The following is a 21,070-nucleotide window of genomic DNA, read 5'->3' as shown; positions in this document are numbered from 1 at the left end:
ACCTTGAAACAATCTACACTCATTCTAGGACCTGTGTCTTCCTAAGAATTGTAAATTTCAGATTGCTGCAAAAACTTTTTCATGGTTTGAATTTATTGAGGCCAGTGAGCTTTGAAAGAAATGAAGCTGTTTTGTGAAAGATTGTGAAGGGCTAACCCAGGTTCTTGCAGGACTGTACATTGTTGTTGGCTGTTAACGCTTCTATTATAAGTAGGTCATCTTTGTTTGAAAACGCATACAAGGTTTTTTAAGTCCAAATGTTTATAACCACCCTATTGCTACATTATGCAGCACTGTCAAAGATAAAATTGGAACTACAGGGGAGCTCTGGTGGCCTAGTGGCAAGGAGCTGCAACTACAATCCCAGAGGCACTCGGTTCAAATCCACCAGATGCTCTGCCGGGGAAGGAGGGACAATCTCCTCCTGTACCAGTCAGATCTGATTTGACGGTACACTCCCACAAAAATAATAAAATAAAAAAATTAAAAAAAAAAATTGGAACTAAAATGATTGTCCAGGCTGTTTTTTGTGTTGTTAACTCTTTCCTGCAACGTTTATTAACAGTAATATGAGCTGCTTTTTTGTGTCATACTTCCTTGGCATTAAACAGTTATTTAAATAAATAGTGCAAAAGTACAGGTTTTTCTTGTAAATAGCAAATTTGTCTTATAAACAGGATCATCATATGTCCTCATTTGTCTAGAAGAATCCTGGGTCATGTCTGTTATCTTGGCATATTTATCAGTAGTTCCTCCTTTATTCAAAATGATCCTGTTTGAATAAATTATCTGGCCACTTACATAGTAGGTTTGGGTATTGTAATGTTACTTAACATTGAGGCATATTTTTTTGTGTGCTAGATTTTATTTCCTCCCCCTCCCCCAACTGGTTAGATATTTTGTATTGTATAAAGGGAGTTCTGGGTATCTAAGTATAGGCTACTGAACAAGAAAGCCCAAGATTGAAGTGAGAACTCATTTAGTTTTGTATGTTCTTTGGCAGTTTATTAAATCTTTCTGAGCCTCTTGTTTGTTCATATACAGTAGCAATACCTACCCCACAGTGTCATTGTGAAGATTAAAGGACATAGCATATGTGACACTGCTTTATAAGCTACAGTTGCTACATAAATGTTAATCATCATGTCACACATGTGCTCCTGAAAACAGAATTGAAAATGAACAATTTTGTCCGTTTAGGGAAAGTTGCTATTAAAGGAACATAGAAAAACCTTTTAGAAGTATTTAGATGTGAAGAGGAATGGGGAAATATGAGTAATTGGAATATATGTGTAGTTTTGTTTGAAAGAAGGTTAGAAATTTCAACTGTATGCTAAGAGGAGTGGACCAGTAAAGGAAGAAAAGTAGATGATGCTGGTCAGTGCGAAGAGCTCTTCAGTATGAGAAAGGAAGAGTCTAGCATACATTTGGGCACACAAACAGTTCTCTAGTCTGTTCTCTTTTTTCTTTTTAAGGCCAAGATAGAGTAGAATGTACAGATCCTAGCTCACCCTATTTTGACAACATATGTTGTGGTGGTTGTTAGGTACCATTGATTCAACTCCCATTCATATAGCAACCCTGAGTATGAGAGGCTCAAAACCTTGCTCCATCCTGTTCCACAGTCTCTCCTGTGCATAAGGCTGTTGTTGCAGTCACTGTGTCAGCACATCCTTAGCTGAAGCTCTACATTTCTCAGTATGATGCCCTTCTCAGTAGATTGGCCCTCCCGATAACAGACTCAAAATGTTTGAGGGGATGTCTCACCATGCATGCCTCTAATGAAGTCTCTGGTGGCACTTCTTCCAAAACTGATTTGTTTGATTTTTTGGCAGTCCATGAGATATTCACTACTCTTCACTGACACCACAATTCAAAAGCATCCATTCCTCAGTCTTCTTTAAATTCTCCCCTTTTTTCATGCTTTATTGCCTTAAGCTAGGCTCCACCATGCTCACCAGCAGAGATGACAAGGTTTCTGATAATCATTCAGTCATGTAGTAACCTCTTTAAGATAAGAGAGATCTTTAGGTGATCATGAGATTCTACTGTTTACGTCTTATGTACACATAAATGAAATCATTTAAGAAAAAACAAACAGCACTTTTTTCACATATTATCTATTTTATTGAGATATTAATCTCATCACACATGGTCCAAGAATACACAAAGAGTAAATGAGGTATAATCAGATGTGCTCAAACATCATAGCCAAGATGCGAATGATAATGTGGAAGACCCTCCACAAGGTGGGTTGACATAGTGACTTGTCACCAGTGGACTCAAGCATATTGGAGATGCTCAGGATGCAGTGGATAGGGCAAGGTTCAGAGGTCTTGTTCATAGGGTGGTTATAATTTGTAGTTGACTCCATGGCCCCTAACACCAACTATTTAATTTGCCACTTTACTTTTTAAATTAGAAGTTTAGGACAAATCTTGTTTTCTAATAATATACTTCATATATAAGAACTCCCCTCTAAATAGAATAGTTCAAATTATCTTCTAGTTTGCTTTGTGATGTCTGATTTATAGGTTGTTTAAAAACGATATTAATGTCTTAATATTTAGAGGACTTTATAGTTACATTTTTATTGATTTTCAAGGTAATCCATTGTAGTCAGGGAATAGATTCTTGGTGATTTCAACTCTTTCGTATCTTCTGAGATTACTTTGGTGGCCCAGTCTGTGACATGTTTTGGTGGATTTCATATGTATTTCTAAAGTCATTAATTCCTCTGCAGTATTTGCAGTTTTAAGTGTACCTGTTTCAAGCTTCTTTCATTAATTACAATGTATGCTGAAGTTGAATTTAGTGTTCTATGGTGATGAAAGAAGAAGTTCAGGCTGCTTTGATGGAAATGGCAAAAAATAAGGCTCCAGGAACAGATGGTATACCAGTTGACATATTTCAGTTAACAGATGCTGCCCTGGACGTGCTCACCAAGTTGTGCCAAGAAATCTGGAGAATGACCACTTGGCCAGCTGACTGGAAGAGATTGATATTTGTTCCTATCCCAAAGAAAGGTGACCCAACAGAATGTGCAAACTACAGAACAATCTCACTGATTTCACATGCAAGCAAGATTTTACTGAAGATTATCCAAAAACGACTGGATCAACATGTCAACAGAGAACTACCAGAAGTCCAGGCTGGGCTTAGAAGGGGTCGTGGTACTAGGAATACTGTAGCTGATGTTAGATGGATCTTGGCTGAAAGCAGGGAATACCAGAGGAATGTCTATCTGTGTTTCATTGACTATGCAAAGGCATTTGACTGTGGAGATCATAACAAACTATGGCTGACTCTGAGAAGAATGGGAATCCCAGAACACTTGATCGTTCTAATGCGAAACTTATACTTGGAACAGGAGGCAGTCGTCAGAACAGAACAAGGGAACACTGCATGGTTCAAAATTGGGAAGGCGTACACCAGGGATGCATTCTATCTCCATACCTTTTCAACCGATATGCAGAACAGATTTTCTGGGAGGCTGGGCTTTATGAGGAGAAATGTGGGGTCAAGGTTGGTGGTCGATTTATCAACAACCTGCATTATGTGGATGACATAACCCTGCTTGCTGAAACTGAGGAGGACCTGAAGCGCATGCTGCAGAGTGTCAAGGACTGTAGCCTACAATATGGATTGAGGCTCAATGTCAAGAAGACAAAGATTCTCACCACTGGACCAATTGGCAGCATCAGGATGGATGGTGAAGAGATTGACATTGTACACAGCTTTAGTTTGCTTGGCTCCATAGTCAACAGTCTTGACACCAGCAGCCAGGAAATTAAAAGGCGCATTGCCATGAGAAAGTCTGCTGTTAGGGACCTCTCCAAAGTACTGAAGAGCAGTGGTGTCTCTCTGGAGACTAAGGTGCGTCTGATACAGGCCATGGTCTTCGCAATCACTTGTTATACATCAGAGAGTTGGACAGTGACCAAGGAGGATAGAAGGAGAATTGATGCCTTTGAGCTGTGGTGCTGGAGAAGAGTATTGAGAATACCATGGACTGCTAGGAAAACAAAAAGATTTGTCCTGGAAAGGTTTAAACCGAGTGGCTCCTTGAAGGCAAGGATTCTGAGGCTCCGTCTATCATACTTTGGACATGTTGTAAGGAGAGACCGGTCCTTGGAGAGGGACATCATGCTTGGGAGGGTGGAGGGACAGCGCAGGAGGGGAAGGCCCTCTATGAGGTGGATTGATTCAGTTCCTGGGATAATTGGGATGGGAGTGTCAGCGACAGTGCGATTGGCACAGGACAGAGCGGAGTTTAGGGCTGTTGTACATAGGGTCGCTATGAGTCGCAAGCGACTCTACGGCACATAACAACAACAACAACAACAACAACAACTAATTCACATGCCATAAAATCCACCATATGCAGTTAAGTAGCTTTTAATATATTTATGAGGTTGTGCAGCTATTTATCTAATTCCAAAAAAATTTCATCACTGCAAGCCACTCCCATTCTTCCCTCCCTTACCCCTGTGACTGCTAATCTACTTTCTGCCTCTATGTTTTGCCCATTCTAGATATTGAAATATATTGACAATTGTGAGGATGACATGGAACCAATCAGCATTCTGTTTTGTTGTATTTGGGGTTATGAATTAGAAGAATGAAAAAGGTTTTAACAAAGACAGGAAGAAGAAAAGACAAAGATACGTGTCAGAAGACTCAGAATATTGCACTAGTTGATGAGAAACCAAAGCAAAGGGAAGAAATCAAGAAGTTAAGGAGCTAGCAGAAGATTTTAAAGGGTAGCTCAGGAAGGCAAAACAAAGTATTATAATAAAATGTGCAAAAGGCTGTGGTTGGAAAATCAAAAGGAAGAACTCACTTAGCTGAAGGAACTGAAGAACAAGTTTAAGCCTCAAGTTGCAGTACTTAAGGATGCAGAGGGCAGAATATTGAATGAGCCAGGAAGCGTCAAAAGAAGATGGAAGGAGTACACAGAGTCAATGTATCAAAAAGAACTGGCTGACATAGAAGAATTTAATGAGACAACATATGATCCAGAAGCAATGGTGGTGAAGTAAATTTGAGTGTCTTTGAAGGAATTGGCAAAAACCAAAGTCCCAGGAATTGACAGCATACCAGTTAACATATTTCAACAAACAGATGCTGCCCTAGAGGCTCTCACCAGGTTGTGCCAAGAAATCTGGAGGACAACTCTCTGTCCAGTTGAATGGAAGAGATCTGTATTTACTCCCATTTAAAAAAAAAAAGTTGACCTGACACTGTGGAAATTATCACATAATACCACTAACATCACATGCAAGCAAGATCCTGCTGACACCCAAAAATGACAAAGACATCAGCAGAAAACTAGCAGATGTGCAAGCTGGGTTTAAAAGAGCCTGTGGCACTAGGGACCTCATAGCCAACATTAGATGGATCTTAGCCAAGAGCATAGAGTACCAGAGGAAAGTCTATCTGTGTTTCATTGACCATGCAAAGGCATTTGTCTGTGGATCACAACAAATTCTGACTAAGAATGGGAATCCCAGAACACTTAATTATTTTCATGCAGAACCTATATTCAGACCAGGAAGCAGTAGACAGAACAGAGGAAAGAAAAACTGCATGGCTCAGGATCAGGAAAGGTGATATGGGATCAGGTGATCAGGCATCGGGGATGTGTCCTATCTGCATACCTTTTCAATCAATATGTGGAACAGATCATTTGGGAGGCTGGACTTTATGAGGAGAAGTTTGGCATCAGGATTGGAGGAAGACTTATCAACAACCTGCATTATACGGATTGCACAACCTTACTTTCTGCAGCTGAGGAGAACGTGAGGCATTTGTTGCAGAAGGTCAATGACTGTAGTCTTAAGTAAGGATTGAAGTTCATCATCCAGAAAACAAAGATTCTCACCACTGAGCTAATTGGCAGCATCCTGATAGATGCAGAAGAGATGAAGATTGTTAATAATTACAGCTTGCTCAGTTCCACAATCAACAGTCTTGGCATCAGCAGTCAGGAAATCAAAAGACAAATTGCACGGAGAAAATCTACTGTCAAGGACCTCTCTAGAGAACTGAGGAGCAGCAAAGTCAATCTGGAGACTAAGGTGCACCTGATCCAGGTTTTTGCAAGTACTCTCTATGTATCACAGAGCTGGACATTTGAGTAAGAATGATAGAAGAATTGGTGTCTTTGAGTTATGATACTAGAGAAGATTGTCAGACATATCGCGGACTGCTAGGAGAACAGACAAGTCTTACCTGGAGAGAGTGAAACTAAGCTGCTCCTTGGAGGCAAGGATTTTGAAGCTCCACCCTACTTTGGGCACATGGCAAGGAGGGACCAATCCTTGGAGAAGGACATCATACTTGTAAGAGTGGAGGGATGGTGCAGGAGAGGAACATCCTGGATGAAATGGATTGACTTAGGAACTGGGGTAAGGGGATTAGGTGTGTTGAAGACTATGAGATTGGCTCAGGTGCAGGGTTCAGAGCTATTGTACATGGATTACAAATGAGCTGTGGGCAACTTGATGACACATAACAGGAGTTAGAAGTAACTCAGTAGCACTCAACAGCAAAAATATGTTGTAAAGAAAAATCATGCAACAGGTGACCTTTTGTGTCTGGCTTCTTATACTAAGCACTTCCGGGTTCATTTATGTTCATATACGTCACAGCATATATGAATACTTCCTTTGTCTTTTTACTAAATAAATCCCATTTTCTTTTCTATGAAAAGGGTAATAATTAGGTTGTTTCCCTACAGTACTACTATGAACATTTAAGTTTTATGTAGACATATTATTTATTCCTCCTGGATAAAGTATCTAAAATGGAATTGCTGGATCATCGAATAACTCTATTCCGTCTGTATGCTGAGCAATACATTTGAGAAGCTGCACTCAGAAAAAAAATATAGTAACAGGATTGGAGGAAGACTCGTCATTAATAACTTGTATTATACAAATGATACAACCTTGTTTGCTGCAAATGAGGAAGACTTGCAGTGCTTCCTGCAGAAGATCAAAGACTACAACCTTTAATATAGATTACATCTCAGCATCAAGAAAACAAAAATTCTCACCACTGGACAAACAGCAATATCATGATAGATAAAAGATTGAAATTATTGATAGTTTTGTCTTACTTAGATCCACAATCAGCTCTCTTGGTACCAGCAGTTGGGAGATCAGGAGACATATTGCATTGAGAAAATCTGTAGTGTGGGACCTTCCTAAATTACTGAGGAACAATGATATCAGAAGACTAAAGTGTGCCTGCTTCAGGCTGTGATCTTTTCAGTCACTTGCTATGTGTCTGAGAGCTGAACAATGAATGAGGATGATGAAAGAACAATTGATGCCTTGATCTGTGGTGTAGAGAAGAATACCCCAAACTGGTAATGTCTTGGAGAAAGTATAGCTTGAGTACTCCTTGGAGGCAAAGATGACAAATCTTTATCTCATGTACTTTGGACATGTTGCCAGGAGAGGCTATTCTTTTGAGAATGACATGCTTGGAAAGGTGGAGGGTTGGCAAAAGACAGGAAGACCAACAACTAGATGATTGATCCAGTGACTGCAGCAGTGGGCTCAAGTGTGTCAGAAATGAATGAGGATGACACAGATAGGACAGATTTCAGATCTGTTGTTCCTGGGGTCACTATGAGTCATATTCAACTGCACCTAAGAACAACAACCACGTAACGCTAGGGAGCTCTGGTGGCTTAGTGGTAAGGAGTTGCATGGCCATCCCAAAGGCATGCAGTTGAAATCTACCAGATGCTCTGAGGATGAATGATGGGCAGTCTCTGCACATGGAATTTATAATCTCAGGAAACCTGCTGCAGGCTCAGCTATGATTGGGTTCTGATTCTCTGGTGCACAACAACAATAGTAACTGTTTAACATGTTTTAAGGCATTGCTGAACTGTATTCCATAGCAGCTATACCATTGTTCAGTCAAGCAATATAGCAGGGTTTCAGTTTCCCCACATTCTTGATTCTTGCACAACATGTTGTGCTTGCATGGTGAGGCAAGCCTTGAGCAATCAGCTAGATTAGTTGTTATATAGCCTTCTTTTCTCTAAGGTTGCTCAGAGGTAAGGTGAGGGTTAGGGCCTTTTCCCATAGCCTGGGGCCTCCTACATTTTCACAGGATTATCTCACAACTTCCCAGAGTTCCCTATGGAAAATCTCCTTCCCCTGGTTTTTTGGTTAGTTTTTTTTTTTTGTGCCAATTCCAAGCAGCTGTTGAGTTAAACAGTTTCAACTGATAGTTAAGGACAGATGCCTGTGGGGGACGCTTCTAGCACTGGGCAGACTCTAAGTCAGATAAAATAAAGAGAAGCCTTGGGAGTCCAGTTTTCCAGGGAATTACCACTTAACTCAGGTAATCGCAGTTTTCTGAAAATGGGGTTTGAAAGAACTCCAGTTCAGTTCTGACCCCTTCAGTGACCCACTGATTTGTGTGGTTATAGGCTATTAGTTTGCAAGGCTACTGTAGAACTCCAGAGAGAGTGATAGAATCATATTAACGTCGCACACGTGCTCGCGGGCTTGTGCACTCTCGCTCTCTCTCATTTTTCTTACTAAGATTAAGCCATCCCCCTTTCTGTGTGTGTGAAAGTTACTACTCTGCTATTCCTTTCATGATCATGTCAGCGTAATTATTTTTAAAAATTTTTTAATAGTCTTACTTTTACATTTGAAGTATGACAGCCCAGCTCCTTACCACAAGGAGTTAGAACTCCCTAGACTTACAGGAAGTTGCAAAAATAGAGGATGGCCATGCACCATTCATTTAACATCTGCCAGTGATTGCCGATATGTCTTGGGAAAAGTGCAGCCAGAATACTTCTTGGAAGCAAGGATATTGAAGTTTTGTCTCACATACTTTAGAGACTTAGGAGAAAGGCACATCATACTAGGAAAGATGGAGAGTCATCGAAACAGAGTAAGACCCTCAACGAGATGGATTACAAATAATTTCTCCAGTTTTTACATACATTGTTTTTTAGGGAGGGAAGTTTATGATATAGTGACATACATTGTTGTTGTGTTCCTTTGAGTTGGACGCATAACTGATCCTTAGCATAGGAGGATATGCCCACCCTTATCCCACGGAGCCTCTGACCCAACTGAGTGCGGAAAGTACAGAACAGTGTCATTGATTTCACATGCAAGCAAGATTCTACCGAAGATTATCCAAAAACCATTGGAACAGCACATCAGCAGGGAACTGCCACAAGTCCAGGCTGGGTTTAGAAGGGGTCATGGTACTAGGGATATTGCAGCTAATGTTAGATGGATCTTAGCTGAAAGCAGGGAGTATCAGAGGAATGTCTGTCTGTGTTTCATTGATTATGCAAAGGCTTTTGACTGTGTGGATCATAACAAACTGTGGCTGACTCTGAGAAGAATGGGAATCCTGGAACACATGATCGTGCTAATGCGAAACCTATACTTGGACCAAAAGGCGGTCGTCAGAACAGAGCAAGCAAACACTGCATGATTCAAAATTGGGAAGGGCGTATATCAGGAATGTGTTGTATCTCCATACCTTTCAACCTATATGCAGAACAGATTATCCGGGAGGCTGGGCTCTATGAGGAGAAACGTGGCGTCAGGATTGGAAGATCTATCAACAATCTGCGTTATGCAGATGACACAACCCTGCTTGCTGAAACTGAGGAGGACCTGAGGTGCTTGCTGCAGAGGGTCAAGAACTGCAGCTTTCAATATGGATTGAAGCTCAATGTCAAGAAGACAAAGATTCTCACCACTGGACCAATTGGCAGCATGAGGATGGATGGTGAGGAGATTGAGATTGTTCACAGTTTTAGTTTGCTTGGCTCCACAGTCAACACTCTTGGCACCAGCAGCCAGGAAATTAAAAAAAAACGTATTGTGATGGGAAAGTCTGTTGTTAGGGACCTCTCCAAAGTACTGGAGAGCAATTGTGTCTCTGGAGACTAAGGTGCGTTTGATACAGGCCATGGTCTTTGCAGTCACTTATTATGCATCAGAGAGTTGGACAATGTCTAGGGAAGATAGAAGGAGAATTGATACCTTTGAGGTGTGGTGCTGCAGAAGAGTATTGAATGTACCATGGACTGCTAAGAAAACATCCTGGAGAGGGTTAAACCAGACTGCTCCTTGGAGCCATGGATCCTGAGGCTTTGTCTGACATACTTTGGATGTGTTGTAAGGAGGGACCGGTCCTTGGAGAGGGACATCATGCTTGGGATGGTGGAGAGACAGCTCAGGAGAGGAAGGCCCTCTATGAAGTGGATTGATTCAGTGACTGGGGTAATTGGGATGGGTGTATTGGAGACAGTGAGATTGGCACAGGACAGAGCAGAGTTCAGGGCTGTTGTACATAGGGTTGCTATGAGTCACAGGCGACTTGACGGCACATAACAACAACCACCATTGAACTATACCTACTGTTACCCCATCTTTTCAGGTACTTGCTGGATATTTCCCCCTTTCCCTTACCTCTTCCCTTCACACACAAAATTGGATGACTCCGTGGTTTCCTCCCTGCTCATCCTCAGCCCTTCTGCTCCCACCTCTTTACCCCTTGGGCTTCCAAGCACATTTTACTAGTTATCCTTCTATTTTATAATAATGGTCTTGTGCAGTGTTTGTCCTTATGAGAGTGAGTTGGTTCACTCAGCATAATGTTCTTCAGTTATTCCTATGTTATATAGTATTTGTCAACCTTTTTAGTCTTAGATTGGCAGTCAAGCACTTTAGCCACCGTGCCACCAGAACTCCTTGGATTTAGGTATGTTATTTTGCTTTTTGTTTTCTTTTTTTAGTTATTTCTTGTGCCTTTGCTTGTGTTTTTCTTTTTTCCTTTTCCCCTTGATAATTTCAGTATACCTTAGTGTTTTATTTCATGTTCTCCACTGAATTTTTAGAGACCCCTGTTGTTAGGTGTAGATGAGCCAATTAAAACTCAGAGTGACCCTGTGGACATAAAATTGGAACCTTGCCCTCTCCTGTACCATCTATATTTCTTGGTCTGTATATAGATTTCACATGAACACTCACTTGAAACCCATACACACAATTAAGTGTTTTAGGATTCCCATTCTTCTGAATTTTAGCCATGCATGTTAAGATCCATATGGTCTGTGGCTTTGCAAGTCAACAAGTCAGAAAGTCTTACTGTGTCTTTTTCAAAGGGAGTGACTGTCACCTATGGGAGCTCTGGTGATGTAGTGGGTAGGGAGTTGCACTGCTGATTTAAAGGTGAGCAGTTTGGATTTACCAGCTGTACAGTGGGAGAAAGATTGAGCAGTCCCCTCTAATTCAATTTACAGCCTCTGGAAAACCTGGAAGGGTCAGCTTGGAGTTAGTTCTGACTCCAGGGCAAAATGTGTGTGAGAAAGATTCTAAAAAAACCCAAAAAACACCAGACTTGGAATGAGTGATTAACTTAAGCTATAGATTGTATGGTGAGGAGGTGACCGTCGGCACAGGATTCCTTTTGAGGTGGTCTTCCTCAAAATTGTCCTACTCCCAGAGGATAAAGAGCTTCAGCCTAATAAAGAGGTCTCTTTCAATTGCCCTTCTGGACTTCTCAGTATGAATCCACCAGATACTCCACTGGAGAAGGAGGGGCAGTCTCTTCCTGTGTGGGGGATCTGATTTGACAGTACACAATTAGGAAAAAACCCCAAAAACACTAACTAGTAACTTAAACTACCTTAAAACAGTTGAGAAATAAACTTTTTTTTTTTTAAAAAAAGACCATTCTCACTTTTATTTTAAACTATTAAAGAAACGTTAATGTCTTATTGCTCTCTTGCCTGTGTGGCATAATAGATAAGACCTTTTGACCTTTAGCAAAGATGACCTTTACAGTGAATAGGAAGGAAAATTTTATCAGAAGATTTCCTCATACTCACAGACTTTCCTGTTCCATTGTGGTTTCCTCTTTAAATGAAATACTGAATAAAACTGTATCCTAGTGGATAAGGAGTTGCACTACAAACCCAAAGGTAGGTGGTTTGAATCCACCAACTGTTATATGGAAGGAAGATGGGTAATCTCTGTGCAACCTACAGCCTCTGGAAACCCAAAGGAGGATTAGCTCTGAGGTTGTTCTGACTCAATGGCAAGGAATTGAGTTTCTTCCTAGGAAACCATTTATCATCTAAGATAGTTGAGATCAAGCAGGCCAGCATTCAGTGAATGCAGACAGCCCCACATGTTCCTTCATGTCAAGGCCCGGCTCAGATGATCTGACTGGTGTGCAAATTTCCATTTATGCTTCAGTTCTATTTTTCTTGAGGTATATTCCAAGCAGTGAAATAGCTGGGTTATATGAAATTTTTATGTTCAGCTTTTTGAGGAAACACCAAATTGCATTCCAGAATGGTTGTACCATTTTACAGTCCCAACAACTGTGTATAAGAGTTCCTATCTCGTCACAATGTCTCCAACATTTATTACTTGCTGTCTTGTTGAACTTTGCCACCGTTACTAGTGTGAGATAGTATCTCATCATGCTTTTGATTTGCACATCTCTCATTGCCAGTGATTTTCTTCATGTGTGTTAGCCATGGAAATATCTTCTGTGAAAAGTCTTTCCATATCTTTTGCCCAGTTTATAATTCAGTTATCAGTCTATTTCTTGTGGAGGCCCTGTAGGGTTCTGTAAACTTTTGATATAAGACCCTTGTCTGAAATGGTGTTGCCAAATGTTTTTCCCAGTCAGTAGGTGTTCTTTTCACCCTGTGGAAATTGCTTTTGATGTGCACAGGGAGTTAATCTTTAGGAGGCCCCATTCATCAATTTTATCCTCTCTAGATTGTGCATTTCTGGCTGTATTTGGCAGTTTCTTTGTACCATAGACTAAATTGTGTAAGCTTGATACCAGTTTGTCTCTGATGAACTTTATGGTTTTTGGCTTGACTCTCTAGTCTCTAGTCCACCTTGAGTTGATTTTTGTATATGGTGTGAGATGTGGATCCTGTTTCAGCTTTCTGTAGGTAGGAGCCCAGTTTTGCCCTCACCGTTTGTTGAAGAGGTTGTCATTTCCCCATTTGATAGATTTTATTCCTTGTAGAATAACAGTTGACCGTAGATAGATGGGTCCATTTCTAGGATCTTGATTCTTTTCCATTGGTCTATGTTCCTGTCATTGTACAAGTACAATGTGCAGTTTTGGTTACTACTGCCCTGTAGTAGGTTTTGAAGTCAGGGAGTGCTGTGCCTCCCACTTCATTTTTGGTTTTCAGAAGTATTTTGCTTATTCAGGGTCTCTTTTCTTTCCAGTGAATTTTATGATTTCTCTTTCAATTTCCTTGAAAAATGAATTTGGTATCTGTATTGGGATTGGGTTGCACATGCCAGTGGCTTTTGGTAGGATTATCACAATATTGAGTCTTCCTCTCCATGAACAGGGCACATTTTTCCTTTTCTGTAGGTCTTTTATTGTGTCTTGCACAGATGTTCTGTGGTTTTCTTTGTACAGGTCTCATGTGTCTCTATATAAGTTCACTCTCAAGTATCTCAATTTGTGGTTAGTTATTATAAATGGTATTGCTTTCTTGGTTTTCTTCTCTGAGTTCTCTTTGTTACTGTAGAGGAATCCCACTGATTTTTGGATATTGATCTTATATCCTGCCACTCTACTAAATTGGTTTACTAGCTCTTATAGTTTTTTGGTTGAGTCCTTAGGGTTTTCAGTGTACACTATCATATCATCTGCCTATAGCAACAGTTTAACCATTTCTTTGCTCACCTCTATACCTTTTATTTCCTTGTCGTGTTTTATTGCCCTAGCAAGTACTTCCAATACAGTATTGAGCAGAAGTGGTGACAGTGGGCATCCTTGTCTACTCCCTGTTCACAAGGAAAATGCTTTTAGTCTTTCTCCATTGAAAATGATACTGGCTCCTGGTTTTGCATATACTTTTTTCACTATGTTGAGGAAATTGCCTTATATTTCAATTTTGCTGAGTGTCTTTATGAGGAAGGGGTGTTGGATTTTGTCACATGAGTTTTCTGCATCAATTGCTCAGATCATATAGTTCTTGTTAATTTGTCTTCAGAGTGCTGAAAAGCAATGGTGGCGGTTTAGAAATAAAGGTGCACCTAGTCCAGGCCGTGGTCTTTGCAGTTACTTGCTATGCCTTAGAGAGCTGGACAATGACTAAGGATGACAGAAACCAAAAACCAAATAGGTCTGTCTTGGAGAGGGTGAAGCCAAGTTTCTCCTTGGAGGCTAGGATTTTGAAGCACCATCCCATTTACTTTGAGCACCTAGCCAGGAGAGATCCATCCTTGTAGAAGAACGTCATGCTTGGAAGGGTGGTGAGACAGCGTGGAGGAGGAAGACCCCAGATGAGGTGGATTGATAGAGTACCTGTGTCAAAAATGGATACAGTAACAGTGTCAGAATTTGTGAGACTGGCTTAGGACAGGGTAGAATTTAGAGCTGCTGTACATAGGGTCGTTATGGGTTGCAGGTGACTTGACGGCACATAACAATAAAAACAATGTGGTGAGTTGTTTTTCTTATGTTGAACCTTTACATACCTCTTATGAATCCCACTAGGTCATGATGAATTCTTTTTTTGATGGTAGAATTTAACAGTGAAGCCATCTGATCCAGGACTTTTCTTAGGGAGAAGTCTTTTTATGACCCGTTCAATTTCTTCTTTTTGATGGGTCAGTTCAAGTGTTCTACATCTGTCCGTTTCAGTCTGAGTAGAGCGTGAGTTTCAAGGAATTTGTCCATTTCCTCTAGGTTTTCAAATTTATCAGAGAGTGTAGCTTTCCATAGTATACTGATATTATCGATTTAATATCATCTGGTTCTATTGAAAAATCTTATTGAATAAACTAAAATGCCTTTCAGTTAGGCGGCGTATCCAGCCCTGTCCTCTAGTCAGTTTCTTGCTGTCACTTTCGCTTCTGTTAAGGCATTATTTGTGATGGAATTCTTTCTTCACCTTGAATTTGAGTCCTGTTTTTTTATGCACTCAATTATGGAAAACAGATTTCCTCAAACTACGTAACTACCTTCCATCTATAGTGTTTTAATAGCTGTCAAATGCCTGTGTGGTCTGTGGTTTACTTCTACTCGGGAATTATTAAGTATAGAGCTTTGTTGTAATGAACGTTTTTCTCTTCTTAATGTTGAATTTATTTCAGACATTAGCTGTTCAAGTTTATGGAAAAAATATTATTTTTTTTATTATATTTTGTTCCAGCCAATTTAAAGATCATCCCTTTTAAATGATTTTGTGTTACCTCTTAAATGTTCTAAAACTAATAGATTGAAGATTTAATAAATAGGAAATTGGCTTTATTTTCAAGATGAAGATATTTATTTTGTTATTTGCTTACATTTTCTACACCAACTTAACAGTATTTGTAACTTGGATTGTATTTTGTCTTTTTTAGTGAAAATGTTCTTTTTGGAATGGGAAACCCACTTCTTGATATCTCTGCTGTGGTAGACAAGGATTTCCTTGATAGGTAAGTATTACTTTGTCTACTATGGAAAAATTTATGTCTGGAAAAAAAGTCATGACACCCACCTTGAATTGGAGAAAAACTCAGGTACTTTAAACCTATTAATAAGAAATATTATTGTCATTATATAATGATATTAAAGACTAAGGTGCACCTAATCGAAAACATAGCATTTTCAGTTGCTTTCTATGCATCTCAAAACTGGACAAGGAATTAAGGATGGCAGAATTGTTGATGCCTTTGAATTATGGTGGTGGGAGAATATATCATAGAGTGGCAAAAAAAATCAAATAAGTCACCTTGGAGAAAGTGCAGTCAGGTGCTTCTTAGAGGCAAGGACTATGACACTTGACCTCACATAATACTTTGAACATTTTGTCAAGAGGGGCCAGTCTTTTGAAGAAGACGTCATACTGGGAAAGGTCAGAAAAAAGAGGAAGACCCTCACCAAGATGAATTGACACAGTGACTATAATGATGGTCCAGAGCATATCAGAGATAGTGAGGATGGTGCAGGAGAGGGCACGCTTCAGATCTGTTGTTCATAGCGTTGCTGTGAGTTGTAATTGACTCATAGGAGACTCAACAATAGCAACACTGTTTATTGAGTTACTGACAAAAATTTTTCTTGTGAAAACTTGGGTGTGATGTCAGTTTATAGATTAAGGGGGTCTGGATTTGGACCATGGTCTTTGCAATATCAGACAGCTGAACAATGAATAAGGATCACAGAAGAGGAATCACTGCTTTTGAGTTGTGATGTTGAAGAAGAGTACTGAATATACCATGGACTACCAAGAAAACAATCTGTTCTGGAGGGTGAAACCAAGTTGCCATTTGGAGGCAAGAATTTTGACGCTCTGTCTCATGTACTGTGGGCGTGTGGCCAGGAGGGACCATTCCTTGGAGAATGACATGCTTGGAAAAGTGGAGAAGCAGCACAGGAGAGGAAGCCTCTGGAGGAGATGTATTGACACAGTAACTGGTGTAATGGGGGAAGGTGAATTGGAGACAGATTGGTTCAGGATAGGGCAAGGTTCAGGGCTATTGGACATAGGGTCGCTGTGAGTCTCAGGTGACTGGATGACACACAACATCAGCATTGATGTTTTCACATGAGATACATTTTAGATTCTTTGGAAAGAATAAGATAGATGTATGTGATATAGCTAATAATTTAGGTAATTATTTGAAATTTAAAGTCCTGTCATTCAGCTATAGCTATAATGGCCCTAACCTCTATGAACATGGAGAAATGATCAAAGTTATACAAGTGTTCAGGTCTTTCATTCATAGAGTCACTATGAGTTGTCTACGCCTGGACGACACCTCACAACAACAATATAAATGAAAGGAAAAAATAGTAGAGGATTAGAGAAGGCATGAGGGATCTACAGGACATTATTAAAAAGCCAAGAATCTCCCTTTCCCCCCTTTTATTTATTTTCCTTTCCCTTTTAGCTTTAGTTTTAGAAGTTGTTAATTTAGCTGAAAAATCAGTTTTAAATTTACTTACCCATCTGCTTTTAGCTTGAGAAATGCCGAGTATGTTCTACCTTTTTGATTTTCTAATGTCAAATCTTTGCACATTTCATCATAAGACTTTGCTTTCTCAAGTTGAAAAAACAAGAATAAATTTAAGTTTGAAAAGCATTATGAAAGAGAGGAGCTCTGATGGCCGAGTGGTAAGGAATTTCACTGCCATTCCAAAAGTACACAGTTCCAGTTCACCAGCTGCTCCATGAGAGAAAGATGGGCAGTCAACTCATGTGATTTACTGCCTTTGAAAATCCCCTGGAGGATCAGCTATGAGTAAGTCCAGACTGTATGGTATGCAACAGCAACAACACGAGGAAAGTTTTGAATGATTGAGGAAGCCTCAAATGAAAATAGAAGAAATACACAGAATCACTGTTCTCTCTTATTCTCTGCGAACTTCTTTGAGAGATTGCATGCGATTAAATATCCTTGTTTTTTAAGGAAGAAGATGATGGGATATATGGAAAGCAGGCACCTGGCCAACCAATTAGAAGAGCTCAATGCTTTGTCCATTCTAAAAGTTGAACAAAATGCTGGAATTAAAGAACATTGTCATTAATATCACATACAAGTAAAGTCTTGCTGAATATAATGTAAAAATCTACCAGAGAAGTATAGCTTTGTATGAAGCAGTGATTTCTTAACATGTTGTTTGTTGTTATGTGCCGTCGAGTCGCCTGCGACTCATAGTGACCCTATGTACAACAGCCCTAAACTCCGCTCTGTCCTGTGCCAATCGCACTGTCTCTGACACTCCCATCCCAATTATCCCAGTCACTGAATCAATCCATCTCATAGAGGGCCTTCCTCTCCTGCGCCGTCCCTCCACCCTCCCAAGCATGATGTCCCCCTCCAAGGACCGGTCTCTCCTCACAACATGTCCAAAGTAAGTTAGACGGAGCCTCAGAATCCTTGCCTCCAAGGAGCCACCCAGTTTAACCCTCTCCAGGACAAATCTATTTGTTTTCGTAGCAGTCCATGGTATTCTCAATACTCTTCTCCAGCACCACAGCTCAAAGGCATCAATTCTCCTTCTATCCTCCTTGGTCATTGTCCAACTCTCTGATGCATAACAGGTGATTGCAAAGACCATGGCCTGTATCAGATGCACCTTAGTCTCCAGAGAGACACCACTGCTCTTCAGCACTTTGGAGAGGTCCCTAACAGCAGACTTTCCCATGGCAATGCGCCTTTTAATTTCCTGGCTGCTGGTGCCAAGACTGTTGACTATGGAGCCAAGCAAACTAAAGCTGTGTACAATCTCAATCTCTTCACCATCCATCCTGATGCTGCCAATTGGTCCAGTGGTGAGAATCTTTGGTCCAGTGGTGAGAATCTTTGTCTTCTTGACATTGAGCCTCAGTCCATATTGTAGGCTGCAGTCCTTGACCCTCTGCAGCAGGCGCGTCAGGTCCTTCTCAGTTTCAGCAAGCAGGGTTGTGTCATCCGCATAACGCAGACTGTTGATAAATCGTCCAGCAATCTTGACCCCACATTTCTCCTCATAGAGCCCAGCCTCCCGGATAATCTGTTCTGCATATAGGTTGAAAAGGTATGGAGATAGGATGCATCCCTGGTGTACGCCCTTCCCAATTTTGAACCATGCAGTGTTCCCTTGCTCTGTTCTGACGACTGCCTCCTGGTCCAAGTATAAGTTTCACATTAGAACGGTCAAGTGTTCTGTGATTCCCGTTCTTTTCAGAGTCAGCCACAGTTTGTTATGATCTACACAGTCAAATGCCTTTGCATAGTCAATGAAACACAGATAGACATTCCTCTGGTATTCTCTGCTTTCAGCCATGAGTAGATTGTGACTTACAGTGACCCTCCACAGGCCTTCTGAGGCTGCACATTTTTTGTGAAAGGAGGCCGCCTCGTCATTTTTCCTTAGCGTTCCAATACATAAAGGACCATACAACCAGGGCTCCTTTTGTATATAGTTATAACATCTGAAGCATGTTCAATTAAATAAAAAAAAAGGTGAATTAGACTTCCAGTAAAAATCTTCTCTTTGAAATACTCTGTTAAGAGAATGAAGAGACAAATTGCAGTTGTTGCTGTTGTTGATTGCCGTCAAGTTGAGCACGACTCATAGTGAACCTATGAACAAAAGGCCTGAAGCCTTTCTGTAACTTTTGTCATTTATCAAAGTTCATAGAGTTTCCAGAGCATGTTGTTTAGGAAGTGGATGCCACTCCTGCTTCCAGACCTGTTTTAAATTGGGAGCTCCACTAAACACTGTCCACCATGGGTGGCATTTGACACCCCAGTGGTACAAGGTTTAGCATCACAGCAACCCCAGGTTACATCAGTACAGAATATTGACAGAATAGTAGTGTACCACTTAGAAGATTGTTCCTCCAAAATATAATAACAATCAATTTTAAATACAAGGGTCCTTCTTGAGATCTTTTCGACTAAACAGAGGCTTAACTAAAACAACTAGTACAGTATGTTATTGTTGTTAGGTGCCTTCCCTGTTCTCAGCCAATCTCATTAATTCTGACACACCAACCCCCAGATACTGTATCAATCCATCTCATCTTAGGTCTTCTTCCTGTGCTGTCCCTCTACCCTTTTGAGCATGATGTCCTTCTCTAAGGACTGGTCTCTCCTGTGAGGGCAAACAAGTGTTGCAAGCAGAGGCGTTTGGCAAGGATGAAGAGCTTCATGTCATTCAGGTTGTGACTGGAGGTAAACATGCCCTGTAGAGGTATTTTAGCCCTGCCCTTATGCAGCTAGGAAAAAAAAATCTCTGCCAAACAGGTCTGATCGAGAAGTTGTATTCAGAATGTGTAAGAAGCTCTCAAATGTAGATTATATGAAAAAAAATTTTAAATGAGCTAAAGATTTGAATATTCAGCAAAGATAGACGACACCTAAGCACATGAAAAGACACAAGTAAGTTTGTTGTTGTTGTTGTCATCATGTATCCTTAAGTTGCCTGTGACTCAGCAACCCTGTGTATAGTAGCTCTGAAACCTGCCCTATCCTGAGCCAGTCTCACTGTCTCTGACACACCAACCTGCATTATCTCAATCTATTTCTCATCCTGAGTCTTCCTTTTTTGTGCCCTAACACTAACCCTAACCCTCTACCCTTCCGAGCATGATGCCCTTTTCTAAAGACTGTCCCCTCTGGGCAACATGCCCAAAGTATGTGAGACAGAACTTTAAAATCTTTACCTCGAAGGAGCAGCTTGGCTTCACCCTCTCTGGGACAGATTTGTTTGTTCTTTTGGCAGTCCATGGTATGTTCAATCCTCTTCCCTAGTACCAGAGCTTAAAGGTGTCAATTCTTCTGTCATCCTCAGTCATTGTCCAGCTTTCTGTTGTGTAGCAAGTAATTACAACAGCTATGGCGTAGATCAGCCACTCTTTAGTCTCTAGACTCATATAGTTGTTCTTTAGCACTCTGGAGAGGTCCCAGACATGAGATTTCCCAGTGAAATTCATCTTGATTTCCTGACTCCTGGTGGTAAGAGTGTTGATTCTGGAACTGAGTAAGCTAAAATTAAAAATTTCAATCTCTTCTCCATCTATCATGCTGCTGCCAGCAGGCCCAGTGTTGAAAGTCTCTGATTTCTCGATGTTAAGCTTCAGGTCATATTGTAGACTGCAGTCTTTGACCTTCTGCAGCAAATACTTCAAATCTTCTTTATTTTCAGCAACCAAGGTTGTGTCATCTGCAAAATTCAGGTTGTTGATGAGTCTTCTTCCAATCCTGATGCCACACACCTCCTCATATAGTCCAACTTCCTGAGTAATCTGTTATAGATATAGAGATAGAGATATATAGAGATATAGAGATGTATAGATATAGATATATATTGTTGTTGTTGTTGTTGTTGTTATGTGCCGTCGAGTCGTTTTCGACTCATAGCGACCCTATGGTCAACAGCCCTAAACCCTGCTCTATCCTGCGCCAACCGCACTGCCTCTGACACACCCATCCCGAGTACCCCAGTCACTGAATCAATCCATCTCATAGAGGGTCTTCCCCTCCTGCACTGTCCCTCCACCCACCCAAGCATGATGTCCCTCTCCAAGGACCCG

General features: G+C 40.6%; 1 protein-coding gene across 3 annotated transcripts in view; it reads left to right on the top strand.

The window, feature by feature from the left end:
- The window catches only part of ADK (adenosine kinase), a 696,790-nt gene that overhangs the window by 56,643 nt on the left and 619,077 nt on the right, over nucleotides 1–21,070 (top strand). For all 3 annotated transcript variants that reach the window (XM_006887511.1, XM_006887509.1, XM_006887510.1), the window contains exon 2: nucleotides 15,405–15,479. In XM_006887511.1, the coding sequence (XP_006887573.1) occupies nucleotides 15,405–15,479 (75 nt within the window). The remainder of the gene's footprint in view (nucleotides 1–15,404; nucleotides 15,480–21,070) is intronic.

This window comes from Elephantulus edwardii, unplaced genomic scaffold (assembly GCF_000299155.1).
Source record: "Elephantulus edwardii isolate Elephantulus edwardi_28Jun2011 unplaced genomic scaffold, EleEdw1.0 scaffold00058, whole genome shotgun sequence".
NCBI lineage: Eukaryota > Metazoa > Chordata > Mammalia > Macroscelidea > Macroscelididae > Elephantulus > Elephantulus edwardii.
This window is presented reverse-complemented; position numbering and strand designations above follow the sequence as displayed.